The 19,939-nt window shown below is 36.0% G+C and overlaps 1 protein-coding gene across 1 annotated transcript in view; it reads right to left on the minus strand.

Moving 5' to 3' along the window:
• Positions 1-233: 233 nt before the first annotated feature.
• The window catches only part of LOC145663660 (uncharacterized), a 29,510-nt gene continuing 9,804 nt past the window's right edge, over positions 234-19,939 (minus strand). Inside the window, exon 2 of the mRNA XM_081729760.1 lies at positions 234-764. Within this exon, the coding sequence (XP_081585886.1) occupies positions 573-764 (192 nt within the window). The 3' untranslated portion in view covers positions 234-572. The remainder of the gene's footprint in view (positions 765-19,939) is intronic.

Below are 19,939 nucleotides of genomic sequence, written 5' to 3' on the forward strand. Positions count from 1 at the left end.
AAGCATATGTACAAATCAATTGAAATATTGTAGGTTTCAAATTGTCAGAACATTTTTGCACATTTTTAAACTGCAACTTCCATTCGATTCCATTGACATAAAGTTGGAGAGGAGTCATCCAAGCTAGCTATTGAAGTATTGAGCTTTGAAAGAAATACAAGGTCAATACACATGCAAAAGATATGCAATGTGGCCAATAAATTGAAAGGTAGAAATTACAACACTTCAGTAACTACATTTGCAACGTATATATAATTACAGATAACAACTAATATTGAATATCGTCATTAAAATATAGAACTAAGTAATGATTTGCTCCAACAATTATTTTTAAAAAGTTCTGTAAGTTAATGTTTTCTTAATTTACAGGTTGCACTTATTCTCCACAACCCCACATTATAATGTAAATACAAAAGAGTCTTGCCTTCTATAAAGTCAATTAAATTTAAATTTCAAAAACTGTCGTTACTTAAAACATTTAAAGCAAACTTTCTTTGCGAAAAGTAGACAACACATTTCTGTTCAGTCATTTATAAAATATCTAAAACTTTTCACGTTGACTTAGGACTATTTTACTTGTGGTGGGCTTTATCTGCACGTGACTGAAATGGTGACTGATAGTGAGGGTCTTGTTCGCTGTAAGGTGTGCCAGGCACAGGTCCAGGAAATGCGATCACTGTAGAACTATTTGTAACACCAATCGCCACCATGCTCATACTGGTAACGAACATTCGTTGTAGCCTCTGGATTCTTTCACGTAAAGTCTGAAAAAGATAAGATTGTGATTAAATCATTAACAATAACAGTTTCAATCAGGTCAGTTTTATATAAATTTACTTTATGGTTTTCCATTTACTGGTAATTGTATATTCCAAAAAAAAAAAATCTGAATTCAAATTACGTAAGAATTTTCAATTTATCATCCCAATTCTCATAATATCTGTCCAAGTTTGTCACAAAAATCTTAAACTAGCAGTTATTTTAAATTTACAAAACAAAAATCTTCGAATATATCACAAATGTTTTAAATAGAATAGTTATAAATTGAATCTTGCACTATTCATACCAAAGTTGGGCTTGCCAAGCATTCACTACGAAACCTCGAACCTGGTTATTCAGTCCGGGAACCTTACTGAAGCATCTCGATGATGCAGAAGGTAGCGCTACCGATAAAACCGAATTACTCCACCAGTCTTACGAATGGACATTGCCTTGGACGTTGATTCGGACTTGTAATGGACGAAAAAACAAGTCCTCATGTCGAGCCAAGCATATCATCGCGGCAGACATAATAAGGCAGAGTCTTTTGTGCTTCTTTCCGCAGGCCACGTAGTTGCATGACTGTTTAGATGGGTGGGGATAAGTTCTTATTTTGCTTCTCAATATGCCAACATATTACAACCACTATGTAATTAAACTTGCGTAAATGCATTTTCGAATTTAAAAATGTTATCGTATACAGAGATAAATTGATATTTAAGAGCAATAGTTTATCAGTGTTCGAATAATGAAACTTTGCACTATGTATATTGTAAATTCTGTCAAAAGAGTACCCGGAATTTGTCAGTAAAATACAAAATACTTAATTTATCATTGACTTTCAGTTTGTCGCCTTCAAAGTACATATATCTAATTTGAAGCACACTGTCAATGATTAATTCAATCATGAAAACAATGGAATAATTTTTTAGCTCCTTCAGTAAGTTTCGTTTGATGGATTTAGTTGAGTTAAAATACCTTCCTTGAAGAGGTAATTAGAGTTTTGGAAAACTCTAGTTCGATCCCAGCTCGCGTCAAGTGAACTCTCTGGGGACAAACGTCATAGCATGGGTTTTCTCTGGGTTTTTTCGTTTCTCCCCACTTTCTTCATTCTACCATTTCTTTCATTTCTCGTCATCACCGTCTCCTTTAACCTACCCGGCATAACCATGGGACCTAAAACTCAACGATTTTATTTCATTTTTAGTTTTGGGAACAGAATAAAGTCAGTTAGGAGTCATATCAGGTGAGTGAGAAAGCTTGATCAAAGACACTCGTTGATTTTTTTGTTTTTTGGCCAAAATTTCGATCACAATAATCACTTTGTGTGATGGATCGTTATCATGATGCATAATCCATGAATTATTCATCCACAGTTCAGGTCTTTTGAGACAGAAATTTTTACACACATGTCTAGACGGAATTCTGAATGCACAACACTACTGCAATTGAAGAAAATAGTCAGCATTATCTTGATTTGGGAGCGACTTTCACTTTTTATTGTACATTTATTTTATTTTTATTTATTTATTTATTGCTTATTTTTCTCTCTACATTCAGCAGTCTGCGAACTTGTCTGCATGTCAAACTCGGGTACTCACGCCTCATCTCCTGTAATAATGCATTTCATGAATGTAAGGTCGGATCTGAACCCATAGCGTATGTTTCCAATGTTACTTTTGGAGAAAATTCAGCTCTTACGAGACCACGTGTCTCATACCCAAATTACCAATAAGAATGGTACGAACGGTTTCGTGTGAAATACTGAGGTACAGGGCTATCTCTCTCAAGCTTGCATGACGATTTTCCTTCACAATTTCTTTCCCTTCAGTGATGTTTTCATCGATCAAAGACGTTGAAGAAGTTGATCCGGACTGACCGAGATCGATCCATAACCTGGGAGGATTCCGAGACGGAACATCGTCAAACATATGGAGAGTGTGTGTGGCTGTGGCTACTAACGCAATTGTAACAAATATGATTCTATCTTCTCTGATTGCATTTTCACTAAATATAATTGTCTTTCTCGCTTGTTGTTTGCGTCTGTGAGTGTCAGACATTGAACTGAAAGATAAGTACGAAGTTTACCAGATACAAATACATCTGAAACATTGAAAAGATAAGCTACATATTTCTCTTATGAGGGAACATCGAAGTTTCATCGGCTTGTAAAACATGTCATTTAGAGTACAAGACATTGCTGAACCTAAACAAAATTTTGTTAATTATTTTTGTATAGTTTATTCTGAAAAACTTAGTATACGAAAACGAATAAAAATGAAATTATCTTTTTGAAAACATGAAATGTTCAAAACATGGTATGTTGATTAAGAAATATCACACCAAAAATAAAGCAAATAAATGTTCGAGTTTGAATGGTGAACATCATTAATCTACCATAAAATTCTGTAGTAATGACACAGAGATGATATTTCGGCTGCTTCTTGGTCGCCAGATCTGTTTGAGTCATCGGATCTATGTGGGTCTGCGCAGGGCCGGATTTAGCATTTTGGTGCCCCTAGGGCCAATAATTTTTTCCGCCCCCTAGTCTGGTTAAAGTTACTTTCCTAAAAACCTTTATTAAAAAATTATATCAGGCCTATATGTTAATTGTTTAAACACCACTCCCTGATGCAATTTTATCATTGCAAGTTTTTTGAGGAATTTACTTGGTTCTGGGCTTAACAAAATACCGTTAATGTATTAACAAAAGATTGGTGAACTTTACCAACAATTATTTGTTCCAATGAACTTCAAAATCAGAATGCTTAATTAGCCTGATTTTTTTTAATCAATTCAAAAAATATGTTAAGTTATGGCTATTTATTTTTATTTCTAGATATTTTTTATTTTTTTTCTCTTGGCCGTGCGCCCCCTGAGAGCTTGCGCCCATAGGCCCGGGCTTACCGGGCCTATTGGGAAATCCGGCCCTGGGTCTGCGTGTCTGTCCGGCTCACCGCGTTTGAGTCTCCAGGTCTGTCCAGTCTCCGCTTCTGTCTGGGTTACCATGTCAGACCGAGTCTGAGAGGTGAGAATCAGACTCACTGTCAGATGACTGGGACAAAAGTCGTGATCCAAGTGATCCGGTGACCCATGGCCCATTCGATCACTGCAATACATGGAAGATGAAAGTTATACTATGAAATTACTGTGAATCCACAAGAAACTTGACCAGAGACATGGCTCCAAGAAAATTACCTTCTGGGTCTTTCTCTGAAATCATCACTGGTACATATGATACAAGTCTGAGTTATAAATCGTACAGTATTATATAATCCAAATAGCAGGCGTATGTATACGCCATGATCGGCTATAAATACAAGGTCGAACTGGTCCAAGAGATAATGTAGCAAGAGGACTATTTAACACGGATGCTATTATACGGTCAGTATCTTCAGTCAATGTTTTAGTGGCAGTGAGGATAAGTGCTCAATAATGTTTTATACGTTAACTGTTCTCTACGAGTTCAAACTCGGGCATAATGCTCCTGCAGGAACCTACCTTAAAATATTTAACATATAAAAGAGGAAGGTTCAGTGAACCACGGCATAGCAACTCGTTGGTTCCAGAAATTTCGGGGAGGTTGTAAAAATGTCGAAGATCAGCCAAGGTCCAGCTGTTCCAGAGTAACAGATGCTGAGGACATGCGACTCGCTAATGAGGAAAATTTATCCTCCACCACTCATCCTCCAGACTGTCAAACTAACTCGATGTTCCAGTCTACTGTAGTGCGTCCTTTCCCCAACCCAGGAAAACCACCAGGAGCCCCTTCATTTTGCCAAGTGAGTTCACCCCATCTCAGGCTTAGATGAGAATGAGTATGTCACAACAACTGCTGCAAAATTCGCAGGATGCGTGTTTTCTGAAACGAGTTGTCATATTCGACGAAAAGTGCGTGTTTATCCGAAATCCGTATGTGCAAGAACAATGGTTGAGCAAGGTTCAACTTCCAGAACTTGTTGTCAAACAGGGTTGTTTTGACCAGAAAGTTATGCTCTGTGTGTGGTGGAACTACAGGGGGGTAATTCATTTCGAGTTCGTTGCTGACGATCGTATCATAAAAGCAGACTCTTATTCCGATTAGTTGGAAGGGATGTATCCTGCACTACGCCAAAAAAAATATTGTATTGATGGACCAAAAGCTCACCGTGCTGCAACATAATAACGAAAAACCACACTAAGATAAAAAAAAACACAACAAAAAGTCAGGGGCTTGATGGCATTGAGCTGATGCTACAACCGGGATTTGGTCCTGACCTTGTTCCTTGGTATTACTATCTGTTTCGGTTCATGTCACATTTCCTGAAATCACGTGCTTCCAAAACCATCAGGAGGTGAAAACAGGAGTGATTGACTTCTTTGCCTCTAAGGACAAGACATGGAATAGAGAACTAGTATGAAGATGGCTACAGACAGTTCAACACTAGAGGGTTATACTTCAAATGTTAACTTGCATTCGTTGTGCTGTAATAAACAGGCATGTTGTGTACCAGAATATTGATAGACTTACGATTCTCAGTTAGTGTTGTAAAAAAACCTTTTTCTGTGGAGTTTTTTTAAAATAATTATTTTATTTTTAAATCTTACTAAAACAAGAAGTAAGTTGAATTGCGCGATAAGATGAGAGAGCCTGAATAGGTTTATTTGGCTTAGAAAACAACAGTATTTTAAATAGGGTAAAGTAAGGTATGTTCGTGATAAATCACTATAAAGTCGATGTTTCTACTAAAGTCAAAATCTAAGCAAAAAGTAAGGCTGCATATAGATATTGCGTACATTGCTTTATACTGTTCAGCTGTATTGTTTATTCTGCACACAATCAATAGTGTGTATGAAGTTAGTTTATAAAATGAAAACATGCACAGGTAATTTCGTGAGAAGTAAGGAAAGTTCGTGACAGTAGGTAGGTATATTCGTGATAACAGTGTAATTAGTACAATATAATAATGCTGATTGAACATAGGAATGAAATATCAACAGGAAAGACGCGCCTTCCAGTTATAAAGCGTTTGATACACAAAATACGCTAACTCTAATTAACAGGACTACCTAGGGCCTATCCACTATGATGTGGGTATATAAATATGCCTCAATTCTTAATAGCAAATCACAAATAGAAACAAACACACAGATAGGTCCATCTCAAACATAAACGAAGTTCGTTTGAATAAGTTCGTGTAGCAATCAGTCTTCATCAGAACTTGAAGGAGTTGTGGCGCAAGAATTATACATAAACACATCCGACCTGTCATCCTACTTTTGACAAAGCACGTAGTATGGCACTAAACAGAAAGGACACTGGACCTCTTACCCCCTGTCTTATTATGCACATTGTCTTCATAGCTTTCACCATACACAAAACATTTCCAATCATCATCACGAATTGCCTGTTTCTTAAGGATAGGCTTTATTGTGATAGGAAGATCGTGAAGTCTAAGGTTGATCAGCAGAGTTACTATTTTGCACGTTAGTAGGGTTAGAAACCTTGAGCTTTCTCGGTCGACGAACTTGCTTTCTGTCAGTAGTAATAGGACTAAATTTGTTCAGACATTTTGTGGATGAATCTCTCTTTTCGTCTTTTGGTCGGAACTCTCAGATTTAATCCGCATCATTTCTTGAACTCACCCCACCACTATTTACTTGCACATTCACTTTCGATGTTAGTGAAAAGTTTTTTCTCCCTGCTGATTTAGTATTCTTGTATGCGACACTCCTGATTTGCTTTACCGTAAGTCCAAAGCCAGCTTCCTGATATTATCGATAATGTAGTGATAGACTTTTAATTCCAGTTCAGGTGTCAATGCAATAGGTCTTCCGACTTTCGGCACTGCAGCATATGTTTCATTTCCAATATCAGCTAGGCCTTGTCTCTTGAGGAAATTGTTTATGATACTCCACGAAATTTTCATCACTTTTGAGGCTCTATACACAGAATAACCTCCCACGTTCACCATTTTAGCTGCCCTCACAAGATATTTCTGCTCATATGTTCGGTATTTTCCTTTCTTGGGTGGCATCTGAAACAGCCAAAATAGGTCTAGCTATTCACTATGAATAAATGTAAAGATAATATTGACAAAATGGGATCATAGATTTTTACTAGGAGTGGAAAGGCCAAGATAAGGAGGACGTTGGTCTATAGACATATTGGAAGGAAAGTGGACCGCAGTCGAAGTTAGTTGGTAGGGCTATAGCTATATCTAAGCTTTAGGCAATTAATTATCTTCGTGGAGTTTTCAATTGCATTCGCAGTTAATTTCACATTTGAATACTGTGGACGAGGTATTTTTATTGTTATGAAGCACAGGTAATTTCGTTACAGTAAGGTAATTTCGTGATAGGCTCTACACAAGAATCAGACTGATAATTACACGTGAAATTTATTAGACTACTATTCTGTAACACGATAACTACGAAAATTTGTCCTTCGTAGCAGAAATGAAGCCTTAATTTCAAGCTACTTGGCTACTTGTCCATAGATGCAAATGTCCATTAAGAATTTTACGTGTGTTCTTAAGAGTCTAAATTGTTTAAAAAGAGACACACAGACACACTACTACCGCAGAAAATTATATTAATATATCAGTTATGAAACCAAACATCAATATTTACAGCAATATTTATGCTTTCGTTGTTATCTCATGAAAATAACAGACGTGACACAATCTTCCGCACAACGTAAACAATACTCTTTCCTCTGTCTTATTTCCGTTCAAACCTATTTGTGCACGGGGCCCAGCGGCGCCGGCCTCCACATGAAACTGGACCCATACTCGATCTTCTGGCAAAAAGTGGAAATCTTACTAGAATAAGTTTCTTTGCTACAGTTACTTAAAAAGCTATCACGAATATAACATACTTTACCCTACCTCTCAATGAGAAGGATAAAGGTCGATACGAAGGATGAAATTATAAATTGAAGCAAGAAAAGTACGCAAGGAGTTTGGTGTGGTTTTGATGAGGCGGTAAGTGTCGAAGTTAGGTGCGGCATGGCGTTTATATCAGAGCCCATTCGTCATATAAGAAGTAATTGGTGCAATGAAAGGTTGTGTATTATCAATGATATGGTCACAGTGAGGTCGTAAATGTTGGCGGGTTGGATCTGTAAGGCGTTTGATATGTCGGTAAATTTGCCCGCATTTTGAAATGTAGACATTGTGTTAATTTATGATGCGCAATGGTGAGGACGTTTTTTAGAAGTTCTTAAACATGGTGAGGAGAAACGAGTGATGAATATACAAATATAAAGGTATAAGATCAGCAATATTTGTTATATGCAACCGAAGATATTTGAAATTTACGTAAGAAATACGTAACGTTATTTATGCACTACCTTTTTTTTTTTTTTTTTTTTTTTTAGATGCATACTGTTTCTACGGTGTACTCTTATGCTACTGCGCGGGCCCATCAGCTTCGCCCTGCCCTCACTCGGGTTAGATACACTTCTTGCTTTAAGTGTACACCTAGGACTGGTTGGCTTGTGTTTTCTAACTATCACTTTTCTCATACAAAAAAACTATTTCTAGCCAAGACAGTTAAATCCTACTAAAGTTAATCTGCAGTCAGATATGCAACTCCTCCCAGAAGAAACATGTTGAAAGATACTAAGAGTACGTTTTCTGAAGGAAGAGGTAACTCTATGATTAATTTATCTGTGGATCCTGCATTTGTGCTCTGTACTACTACTACTACTACTACTACTACTACTACTACTACTACTACTAATAATAATAATAATAATAATAATAATAATAATAATAATAATAATAGTAATATACCTTTCAGCCGTCAACTTTCAAAATTTTGGGTGAGGGCTTTTGATCCCTAAAACCGTTTTTCGATATAAAATTAAAAAAAAACGCATATTCATTTATTTTTTGCGTATTGTCACTACACAAAATTTCGTCGCAATTTATCATGACCTTTAGGCACTTCTAACATACTGTCACTAGCACTTTTGATATTTCGTGATCAAAGATTTGGAAGGGTTCATGCTCCACCCAACCGTTCTTCCCAGGAAAATACGAAATACGCATTCCCTCATTTTACAATATCTGTGCACAATTTTATTCAATTAGGTCCACGTCTTCTTGCTTTTCGAACGCCAACTTTCAAAATCTTGGGTGGGAGATTTTACCCCCTAAAACCTTTGTTCCACAGAAAGTAAAAGAGAAACACGTATTCGTTTATGTGTAGTATCTACCTCTTAAAGTTTATCAAAATCGGAGTGTTACACTTGGGAAGTGTTAAAAGTAAGTCAATTGGTCTTCCTCCTCTAGAAAATTCCCAGTAAAATATCTTCCTCTCTTGAATTAACACACAAAAGAAGTGAGCAAGAAAACGTTATGAAAATATAGATTATCAGTCCCGTAGTGTGTGGTCAGATGCTTAGCGTACTGAAGTCCTGCTTCAGACATCTTGAGTTCCATTCCCGCGCAAGGCAATCTCTTTATTTGTTTTCCCAAATAATAATTTTATACATTTTAGCTTCAATTAATACTTTATTCAAGTTACACACAATACAAATTTCGATAATTGTTTTGCAAACTAGCTTTATGAATTGGTACTTAGCAATAGTGTTATTATGATTAGAGGTCATAGGGTTATTTAAACAAAAGCAAACCATTTTTGTTGCAATTTGTATTTTCTTACAAATTAATAAATTATGGATAAATACATTATTTTTATCGAAGTTAAAATGTATGAACTTATTATTTGAGTAAAAAAGTACACATAAAATTGTTACTTTGCGCGCGAATTGAAATTAGGATCTCTGATTCCGCAGGCCAATACACCAACCCTATGACCACACAGCACGGACCTGTCAACTCAGATTTTCATACCATTTTGGTTCCCTCCTTTGCTTATGCAAGTGATTATTTACGTGTTTTGCATAGCCTCTGCCCGAAACAAAATCCTAAATACGCCACTGTATATTGATATCACTAGATATATTATGGTTACCACAGTCGCTGTGTAAAAGAAGTTCTTGGCGCTTCGTGTCTTTATCAGTGGAAAGTGTGCGAATTACAAGGGTGATAAAGGGAAATTCCCTTTCGTAATGCTGAATTTATGCTATAACCAGGAACGCCATTTCAAATGACAGTTGCATGGGAAACTATAACAGTTGTAGAGAAGGGAGTCATATAGGGGAGCAAGAGGAGACAATTACCCCCCCATGTCGGTGGTGCTCGTGCCCCCCTCAAGCAAAGTCTCAAATTATGCCTGTGGTTGTAGCATATATCCAGTATTACCAAAGGGGATTTCCCCTCATATCCCTTGTAATTCGCACTGTCCACCGATATGGATACGAAGCTTCAAGAACTTTTTTGCACAACGACTTTGGTAACCATAATATATCTAGTGACATCAATAAACAGTGGCATATTTAGAATTTTGTTTCGGGGAGGGGCCATGCACAACACGTGAATTAGCACTTACGTTTTTCCTTTTGGGTGAAGACAAATTTTAATGAAATTGTGTATTTACGAAATTTATTTCGAGTGGCTTGAGCCCGATAGCCACCCCTCTAATTACGCCACTGTCAAAATATTTACAACTGATTTGAACATTTTTATTGTTGTATGCATTATAAACATATAGTGAATAAATATTTTACTTGGCTACTCTATTAGTTATAACAAGAAAAATTACTCGAGCGGAACCTTTTGCGCGTAAGGTATAGATATTCCTCACTCTGCCACTTGATAACGCATTCTATCATTTATGCGGAGAGTCAGAAACTTTTAGACGGGTTTTCTGGCTATTGCAGTTTGTAATATTGACACTTTAAATGTGCACTCCTACCGCGCGAAAGGTAGCGCGGAAGTTCATTTAGCAAAGTCTGCTTTCCCCTTGTCAGTAACTTGTGCTCCTACTCGGTTATACACGTTCTACGGTTGTTTCCAGTAACCTTGAACGACAGGCATACGAAAACAGACACATCGAGAACATTTAAAATTCCAAAAGTTCTCCGAATCGAACCCGAGACCCCGTACACCACAGACGCACGTGCTAGCTACTAAACCACACACGGAAGTTAGAAGGCCAGTGCGTTTTAGTAGTTCTACTAGAAATGCTAGAGATATGCACTTGTAATACATTGAGTAATTTATTCGAGAAAGGCTAAGCATTTTACATTGAGTTTTTGTCCTTGTTTCGTTTTTATTGTGTTTATTCTTTGTATGTTTCGTATAGCACATGAAATAAGAAATACATTTTTCGCTACAGCGTCCAGAAATACTATTTTAACTGATCATAAAAGAGAAAACTGTCGGTGAAGTAATATGGGGTAATATGTGGAATTCTACTTTTATACCGAGTTTCTTCGTGGCTAAGCGGTTAGCGTACGCACCTTTGACGTAAGAGACCCGGTTCGATTCCCGGTGTGAGCTCATGTGGTTCGGTTTCCACGCTAATCAGTAGATAAACGTCTCATATAGCCTCGCTGCTGAAAGGAACGTTAAACTCAACATCAACTCAACGTTAGTTTCATACCATCAATAGAAGCAAGGGGTAGACGATACTATCCTGCTAAAACCATGCATTTATTTCTTTGTCACCTATTACAAAGCATCGGACTATTTGCGACATTAATTATAAAAGTTTTAAGAAAAATAAGCTTTATGAACATTAAGTCGCTTCAAGCGTTCAAATCGCTTAATAAAAATCCAGATTACGAATTACAAGTACTTTTTACATTGTAAGTAAAAATACAAGCATATATATATATATATATATATATATATATATATATATATATATATATATTTCTTTTATCTCTCTCACATACTCTCTCTCTCTTTCCCCCTCTCTCTCTCACACACACATTATCTCTCTTTCTCTACATATATACCTGTATATTGCAGTAAGTATCAGGAATATAAATAATTTTCATTTTGGACGTCTGGTTTAAGGTTGGTATTCAAATCAGGAATCAGTTCCCATTAAACCAATATTAACGTTCCTCATTTTAGCGTCTTCGTACATAAATGATGGACATTGTGAAAAAATGTGACTGAGGTTTGAAATGTGACGAAACGAGTTGATTTTATTTTTTCGAGCACTTCAAAACAGAATTTTATATTTAAGGAAATGTTTCTATATATTGAAAAAACACTTCCCGCAACTTCAGATTAGTGATCGAGCGCCTTGACCACTGAACCACGATTACTACGCGTTAATTGATTCGTCTTTAGTCTGTTTACGTGTATAATATTCGCGCCGTGTTTGATTCAAAGGAAAGGAGTTTTGTATTTTGTTTTTTAAAAAGTCTGCAATGTTGATAATTTAGTGAATAGAATGATATAATGCCCTGCGAGTCCTCAATTACATATTCCTGTGTTTTGCCAATCTATTTGACTATAAAGAAGCTACTGTTTTGAGCGACATAAAGAGCTCTTTATTTAGGTGACCCGGAGTAAGTAATGCTTTAGGTGAATGGTTAGCGTGGAGATTTCCTAGATTTCCAGTTGGGGTTCGATTCGCGCCCTCTCTCTTTAGACTTTTTCCTATGTTTCATTTACAAGGCTGAGTTCCAGTTGGATGCTGCTAAATGAAGATAATCTCCAGTGGAGAAATTCAGTGATGATGTAATCCTGAAAATAAAGGAAGAAAAATGAATGGAGAAAACAAGTTACAGAGTTAATTCTCTTAATGGTTCTATATTTGATATTATCCGTTAATTTCGTGCATTTTTAAATTGTTGTTAATTGACACTATACTCTCCCCTTTTCTCCTTGTGTCTCAATGTGTAAATTTTCAAAAATACTATACAAATCAGGAACCATCAGTTATATTTGCAACCTAAGGGGAAATATCCTTAGTATGGGTACGTTCTCCAACTCGTTTGAGTGTTATCGAATTTTGTATTTTTAATATTTACAAATAAATTACTGCATACCAATATTTAGCATTCTCAAAAGTCATTTAACGAATAATGAAATCGGATAAGTTCTTCTTTCGAAGTAGTATTACGTATCAATAATTGGAGCCGGAACCAAAGAGCTCAGGCCCTGTTAGACTCCCAAAATTTTCATCGGATGCTGGGCTCTTCCCTCGAATGATCGATTCATACTTTAATTGATTTGCAGGTAGGACTATTGTTAATAGTTTCAAAACTCAGCGCAAGGCTTGTGTTTACTTAAAAAAAAAAAAAAAAAATGACCTACTATATATACCGCATAACTTATCCGTATATTATTTGATATGCATATATGTATAGTCATTTGAAGTAAGTTAGCTTGTTTATAATCCCTCATTTGAGTTAATTATAAGATTATTTAAACTCGCCTATAGCGAGTCAGCGAAAGACGTGCATAATAGAAAAAGTAGCAGTATTACGTGTACAGTGGGCCACAGAAATTCTTGCTGTACAAAGTCCCAACCCAAAGAACCCCGCTCCAAGATTAATTACGCCTGCTAGAACAGCAGCATGAAGTATGCCCCACCTGTTAAAAGAACAAATCATAAAGAGTGTTTTTCTGCAAGAGTGAGGAGAAACGCTGGCTAACGAAATGACAAAAGGGAGTTTTAAGGATACTTGTACTCACAGTAAACAGCACAATAGCAAAAAACTATACGGACACAGAGGCGCCGATTAGGAGATAACAATCAGGGGACTTAACCTTTGCGGGATCTTGGCTTTTTGGGCTATTTTTTAGACTTTCAGTCAAGCAGCTACGTACAAAATGTACGATAAGATCCCCAAAGGGTTAATTCGTTACTGACTTATGTTTCAGCTGCTATTTTGTAGATTTTTTTTTTAATGGGCTCGATGTGACCACTTCACTTTTAGCTTCCGATTTCTTCTCTGAAAGGATCTCTTGAGAACACGAGTAAGGAAGATATTTTAGAAATAGTCTATTGATGAATTTCATTGTGAAATTTGAATTTCGTCATTGATTTCCAAACAACATTGACCTGGTGACGCCTGGAAGTAGGAATATTCTTGATCAATCGAGGATGCTACCTCTGAAATTAAAGTATTTTCGTTTAGCTCACTTGAGGGCGCTCGTTTTTTGTAAGCTTTATCCTGAGATAACACGCTTTGAGAAATTTGAGCGTGAGTTGAGGTTTACTCGAAATATAGGTGAGTCTTATTGCAAAATCACGCTCAAATTCAAGCTCAACATCAGATAGTCTACTATTATTTTCACAAAATAGTGTAATCGTCCATTTGTATGTTTGTTGTTGTCCGATTCCTGAAAAGAGACTTTAAATGCTAATTTATCATTAAACAAACGATGCAGGTTAGGGAGGTTAGGGCTAGATCTATCTTGAGGTGACTTGCAAGTCATGGGCGCCCGAAGAGGCAGGGTGCCTCTCCCCTGGCTCACGAAAATGGTTGCACGATTATAATAGTTTAAATTCCTTAAGATTTTCTTAATACAAATAAAAAAATACCAAACTTAATATAACAACCAGGGAGATGCCCCCCAGAAAATTTTCTTCGATCGCCCATGCTGCAAGTGCATCTATTTCGAGTGGTGTTTGTTTACTTAGTCGAATTTATCATGTTTTTTAAAATTATTTGTCCAAAATTGTAACACAATAGTCATCTTGCCTTGTGTGTAATTCGTAGGTTATTTTACTTTCATAGAAATCAATAGAAACAGAAATTTTTGATATTTTTCACAGAGAGTTTTGTGGAAAATATCATATCAGTATCAAAAGATTCATCTTGGTGCTTTAAGAAATCAATTATTTCTTGAATGTTTCCATGTAATAGAAAATGTAAGTGGTAGGGCCATTTTCTCTTTTCTTTTCTCCCCATTGTAAACTTGAAGCTTTTGGCGTCTTCTGAATTAAATAAAATTTTTTTGTAAGAAATAAGTTATACACTTTTCATGTTTCCGTTTTCTACCTTCGAGGGACTACAGGAGAGGAAAAAAAATACGAAAAACCAAGTTCGAGATTTTAACGGACTTACTCGTTTCATGGACTCTACATGCCGAAAAATTTGTTTTAGAATGTCCCTCTGTCCATTCGTTCGTCCCAATATATCTTCGTTCCTAAAGGCCATATTGTTCCACTTATCCCGACAAAATTTAAACATAAGCTTTTTATAATATTTCCGGTGATGGTCTTTCACAATTTCTTCCTACCCCTATGAAAAAACGGTAGTTTATTGAAGGATGAAAATAAAAATGTTATTTTCTCGAAAACGGCTCTAACGCTTTTGTTTACATTTCATACATAAATATTTCATTAACAACCCTATACTGTGATATAAGTTATTTTTCTGGAACAAATTCAGAAATAGTAGCTACTCTTGACAGAGTTGGCGTGGGTCAATGAAAACTTGACCCACGACCCACTGACCCACCATCCACCGTGACCCACGACCCACTGACTCACCACCCACCATGACCCATTCTGACCCACGACCCACTGTGACCCACTGTGACCCACCACCCACCGTGACCCACCATCCACCATGAACCACTCTCATCCACTTTGACCTATTCTGACTCACCAAAATCCATCGTCATCAACTCTGAACACGATCCACGGCCTCTTCTGAAGTGACTAAAGGGTTTACACTTGTAATAAAACAAGACTGTGAAAATTGTCACTAATCGGAGTTTGTATTTCTAGTCAATCGCTCAAGCACCACTCTGTTACAATAACGGTGGATCTGACCTTTACGATATAAAATGGTAAAGTGTTTGTCAGTGAGGAAATTGAAACAGTTCGAGGTGGGGGGAAATTAGTGTGTGGCTACAATATACTTGTACTAAGAGTATTCTTGCAAGTTAATTTCTGAACGCATTCCACAAGAAACTTCTATTCGCAGGAAAATACCCCTGTACAATATGGAAAAGGTTATGGTTTCTCAATTCACAGTATTTTTCTCACAAAAGACTTGAAAAATCAGTTGTTCATAGGATATAAAGGTGCTCAGGTACCCTATGTGAGAGCATCTCCATAAAGTATGCTCATAATTGTAATTTGTGTAATCACTAAAACACCACGTTAAATTGAAGTTACAAATATGCATAATTGCAATTATTATGAATATTTATTCAAAGTAGTTTACCTAAAGCAAAGAAGAGACTTACTAAAAAGTAGGTACAAAGTTGAATAACATAAATAAGCCATTAGTAATACAAGTATACATTTTCCGTAACTCGTAATTTTCCACCTTAAAACAAATCTTAAATCGGATTTATTTCCTGTTGGTAACTTTTTGGCGGTAAATCATCCGCAATGGAATGATGTCCATCCTTCAGCCAAGAAATAACTAGCTCGTCTACTTTGAGCTTGTCTAGGGGTGGGCCATTAACATTGATGAGCAACAAGTTAGACAATGTTTGAGCACTTAATCTATTTCTAATATCAGTCATTTGTAAATTCATAAGGGGAAATCCCCGTTCGCACTCTGTAGTGGAAATTGATAATACTTCTACCCGATTTCTGCAACTTCTCATCGACAATCTACTTGTTAGACTTAAGTCTGATAACGATTTTTCTTGGTCAGGTTTGAAATACTCAGCAAGAAGTATCATCTCTATCACCGTACAACATCTTTTCCATATCGACCATGTCAGTTGGCAATGTCGACTCATGTAGAACAGAAACTTCATCTACCACGCCTTTGATAGGGAATCTTGTGAATAAATTATCAATTAAAGCCTGATAAACTGATAATTTCTTATTTGTTTATAAATTTAATTTTTGTACCATTAAGGTTGGTACCATTACCATTTCGTAAGGTTTGATACCATTACCAAGTTCCCTCCCCCGTCTAGAAAGCGAAAGGGAACGAGGTTTCTGGAAAGTATTCAGAGGTGAATGGGAATTTCCCTCCTTCTTCAACTTCAATTACCACACTGCTGTTTGCCATGTGCCGAATTACGATGAATTTCAATTAAATTATCATAGTATAATTATTTCCTTGTTGAATTATCAATACTTTTCAGTGGAAAAAAGGATGAAATTTGAAAGTTCCAAATCAAAGTAAGTAGACCAACGTAAAGGAAAAAAAAGTAAAATTTTCCATACAATTATGCGTACAATCCAAACTTCAAATTTCCGTGTAATTAAGCTTACAGTACAAATTTTATGCCTATTTTTCTCACAACTTTATGGGTTGATTGCCCTGTGCTGTGGGCGCTCCATATAATAAACATAAGCTTCAGAAATTATTATAGCAGAAAGCAATGGATATATGAAGCCAAGCACTGTATTTTTTGTTTCTGATTTTTTCTTAAATAACATCGATTGTTTTCGATCATTTTTACAAACCATCTCACTACCAATTTTCCATATATAGGAAGTGCCCCCCCCCCCACATAAAGGAGAATTTTTAAAAATGCTAGGACACATTCTGTTTATTTTCAATAAAGAGTTAATACACTGAATTTCAGCTCCGTAAGTTTAGCGGCTTGCGAGATACTCATTTTTTTTTTCGCAAAACTTCGGATCCTCACTACCTCCTTAGGATATTATGTATTATAATAAAAGCAATATAACATCCAAATTTGGATTAAGGCCTAACTATATACCAAAAATAATTTCATTTGACTTTGCAATTTGACCGTGATGATCAGATGCACATAGTTACATTCAATTTTTTTTTTATAAATAATGTATATATTACAGTGATTCAAAAAAATTTTTTTCCAGTAGTTAGCTCTAAAAACCCACAGGTCTCTAAAGCCAAGTTGTAATGTAACTATTATTGCTATTATTACTATTAAAAATATCACTATCCAAAAGTGCCTGAAGTTCTTTTTCCACTTGGTTAGATATACTCACCTCAGGTAAGTAGACAGAAACAAGTGGAAAAGAAAGGGAAATGTTCTTGAAAGTAAAACGGAGACAAATTTACGAGTCTTCAGAAGATACTCTCTACAATGCAGTGAGCAGAGAGGGTCGGTAGATCATACTGAGTCGGTGGGTCGCAGTGGGTGGTGGGTCAGAGTGGGTCATAGTGGGTGGTGGGTCGCAGTAGGTTACGCTGGGTGGTGGGTCACAGTGGGTCATGGTGGGTGGTGGGTCACAGTGGGTCACATGCTGTTGACCCACGACCCACTGACCCACTGAGAAAACTTGACCCACTTGACCCACCGACCCACTGACCCACTCCATCTCTGACTCTTGAAGGTGAACGATTTTCTCAAAAACGTCTAAGGCGATTTTGTTCTTATCTCATAAATAAATATTTAATGTAAATATAAATTATAAACTGACAATCTGACAAGTCATTTGTTGTGAAAAAATCCATAAAGGGTAGTTTAATCTTGGGATGAGTTTTTCCAAAAGATTTTCACTAAACGACTCAAGCGATTTTTACATTTCATAAATAAATATTTCATTAAGAACCTATCAATATGTCGTAACTCGTTTGTCTTTAAAAAGCAACAAGGCGTAGTTCACTTATTTGAATTCTTCCAAGACGGTTTTCTCAAAAAAAAAAAAAAATGTTATTTTGCTCATATTTCATATAAACTAGTCAAATAAATTCTACAATATTATTAGAATTGAACGAAAACGGAATGTCCAAAGGTGAGACATATAGCAATCGATGTATATTTTGAAGTGAACAAAATAATTTGCATGAGTGGAAAATTCATGCGTAGTCTCAGAGACTATTAAATTGAGAAAAATAAATTAATTTGTAAATCTCTACGAGAACTATTCTACTTATTGAAGTGAAACTGATATTGAATTATGTGCGTGTGTGTGTGTGTGTGTATGTGTGTGTGTGTGTGTGTGTATGTATGTATGTAACTGTTGATTTCATGTCCCACAGAGGTATCATACATCAAGCATTGCAAAAATTACGAAACTACAAATTTTAAAAGATCATTAAAAATGTAGCAAAAATTGTATCAGTGTTTTCAATATTTACTATTGTAACTATAGTACCATTTAAAATTATAATAAAAAAGTCAATTTTGATATATCACCTCTTCATTACAAAGATCAGCTCTAAAAAGTAGAATTTGTTAAATTTCGATACTAAACTTCGGGAGTAATTTTCACCTATTAGGCAACATCGTGCACGTGGGTTTTCTCAGAGTACTTCCGTTCTCTCCCACAATCTCATTCCACCAATTCTTCTATCATCATTCACTTCCATTAATCATCCATCTCCCTTAGCCTCGCGGGGGTTAAACTGAAAGATTTAATTTCATTTCATTTTCATCTATTAGAGTTCAATTACAGTTTTACATGCTAGAAGACAGGAAGAAAATGGTGTTTGTTGCAATGTTTTTGAATAGCCCAATTCTAAGATATGCAAGTTAACGTTAACATCTGCATACTAACTTATTGGTACGTAGTGTTCAACAAATATAACCGTCACTCGAAAACTGGCTGGGATTAAAAGTTAAAAAAAAAAAAAAACAGTTTTGTGCTGGCAATATATATGGTAATTGCATATTTACCTTTAAAAATCTTTAAAAATTAAAAATAGTGAAGTTACCCTCATTGATACCAGTCAACTTCATATGGATTGACTAATTTTCAAGTATTTATTGTGGTACTTCAAACTTTACATAATGTAGACCGGTTTAATCTTTTCGTACAAAGGACTGCGCAGTATGCAAAAAATGGCTGCTAAATAATGTTTGTTTTTAGCGAAATGAATTTTTTGATGCTTTAAGAATAGATTTATTCTATTAGTAGATTAGCATTGCACTAATTATGCTGGGTAAGGATATTTGTTTCACAACACACAGGAAGGTGCAAAAGCTTAGGCGGCAAAGGCAAGCGAGTGACATAATGCAAAAGTGCCGAATGCAGGACTAAACACACAGATTTACAATACTTCAGACAAGAGCTATATTAGGTGTGGGGATACATAAAATATGTGAAATGATTCTCTTAGCGGTCACCTTCTACCTTATTACTGCACTGTAAAAAATCGTTGTGTTATTTCAACGACATGCCTATGTGTTAATACGATTGTGTTGAAATATAACACAAACAGGTAGTTAGAACAACACACTCTCCATTTGGAGTTGTGTGTCAAATGCCGGTACTTGAAATGACACAAGTAGACCTATAGAATCTTCGGTGTTGTTTTCTGCGTGATTGCCAAATGTGTTTTGCATCTAATTATAAAGGCTTATGAATTGAAGCTTCAGACAAACACAGCAGAAAGAAAAACAAACAAATCCAGGTATACGCAAAATTTTAACATGCAAACCGCGCGATGTGTTTCCAATTG

This window comes from Thermobia domestica, chromosome 11 (assembly GCF_964235325.1).
Source record: "Thermobia domestica chromosome 11, izTheDome1.hap1.1, whole genome shotgun sequence".
Taxonomy (NCBI): domain Eukaryota; kingdom Metazoa; phylum Arthropoda; class Insecta; order Zygentoma; family Lepismatidae; genus Thermobia; species Thermobia domestica.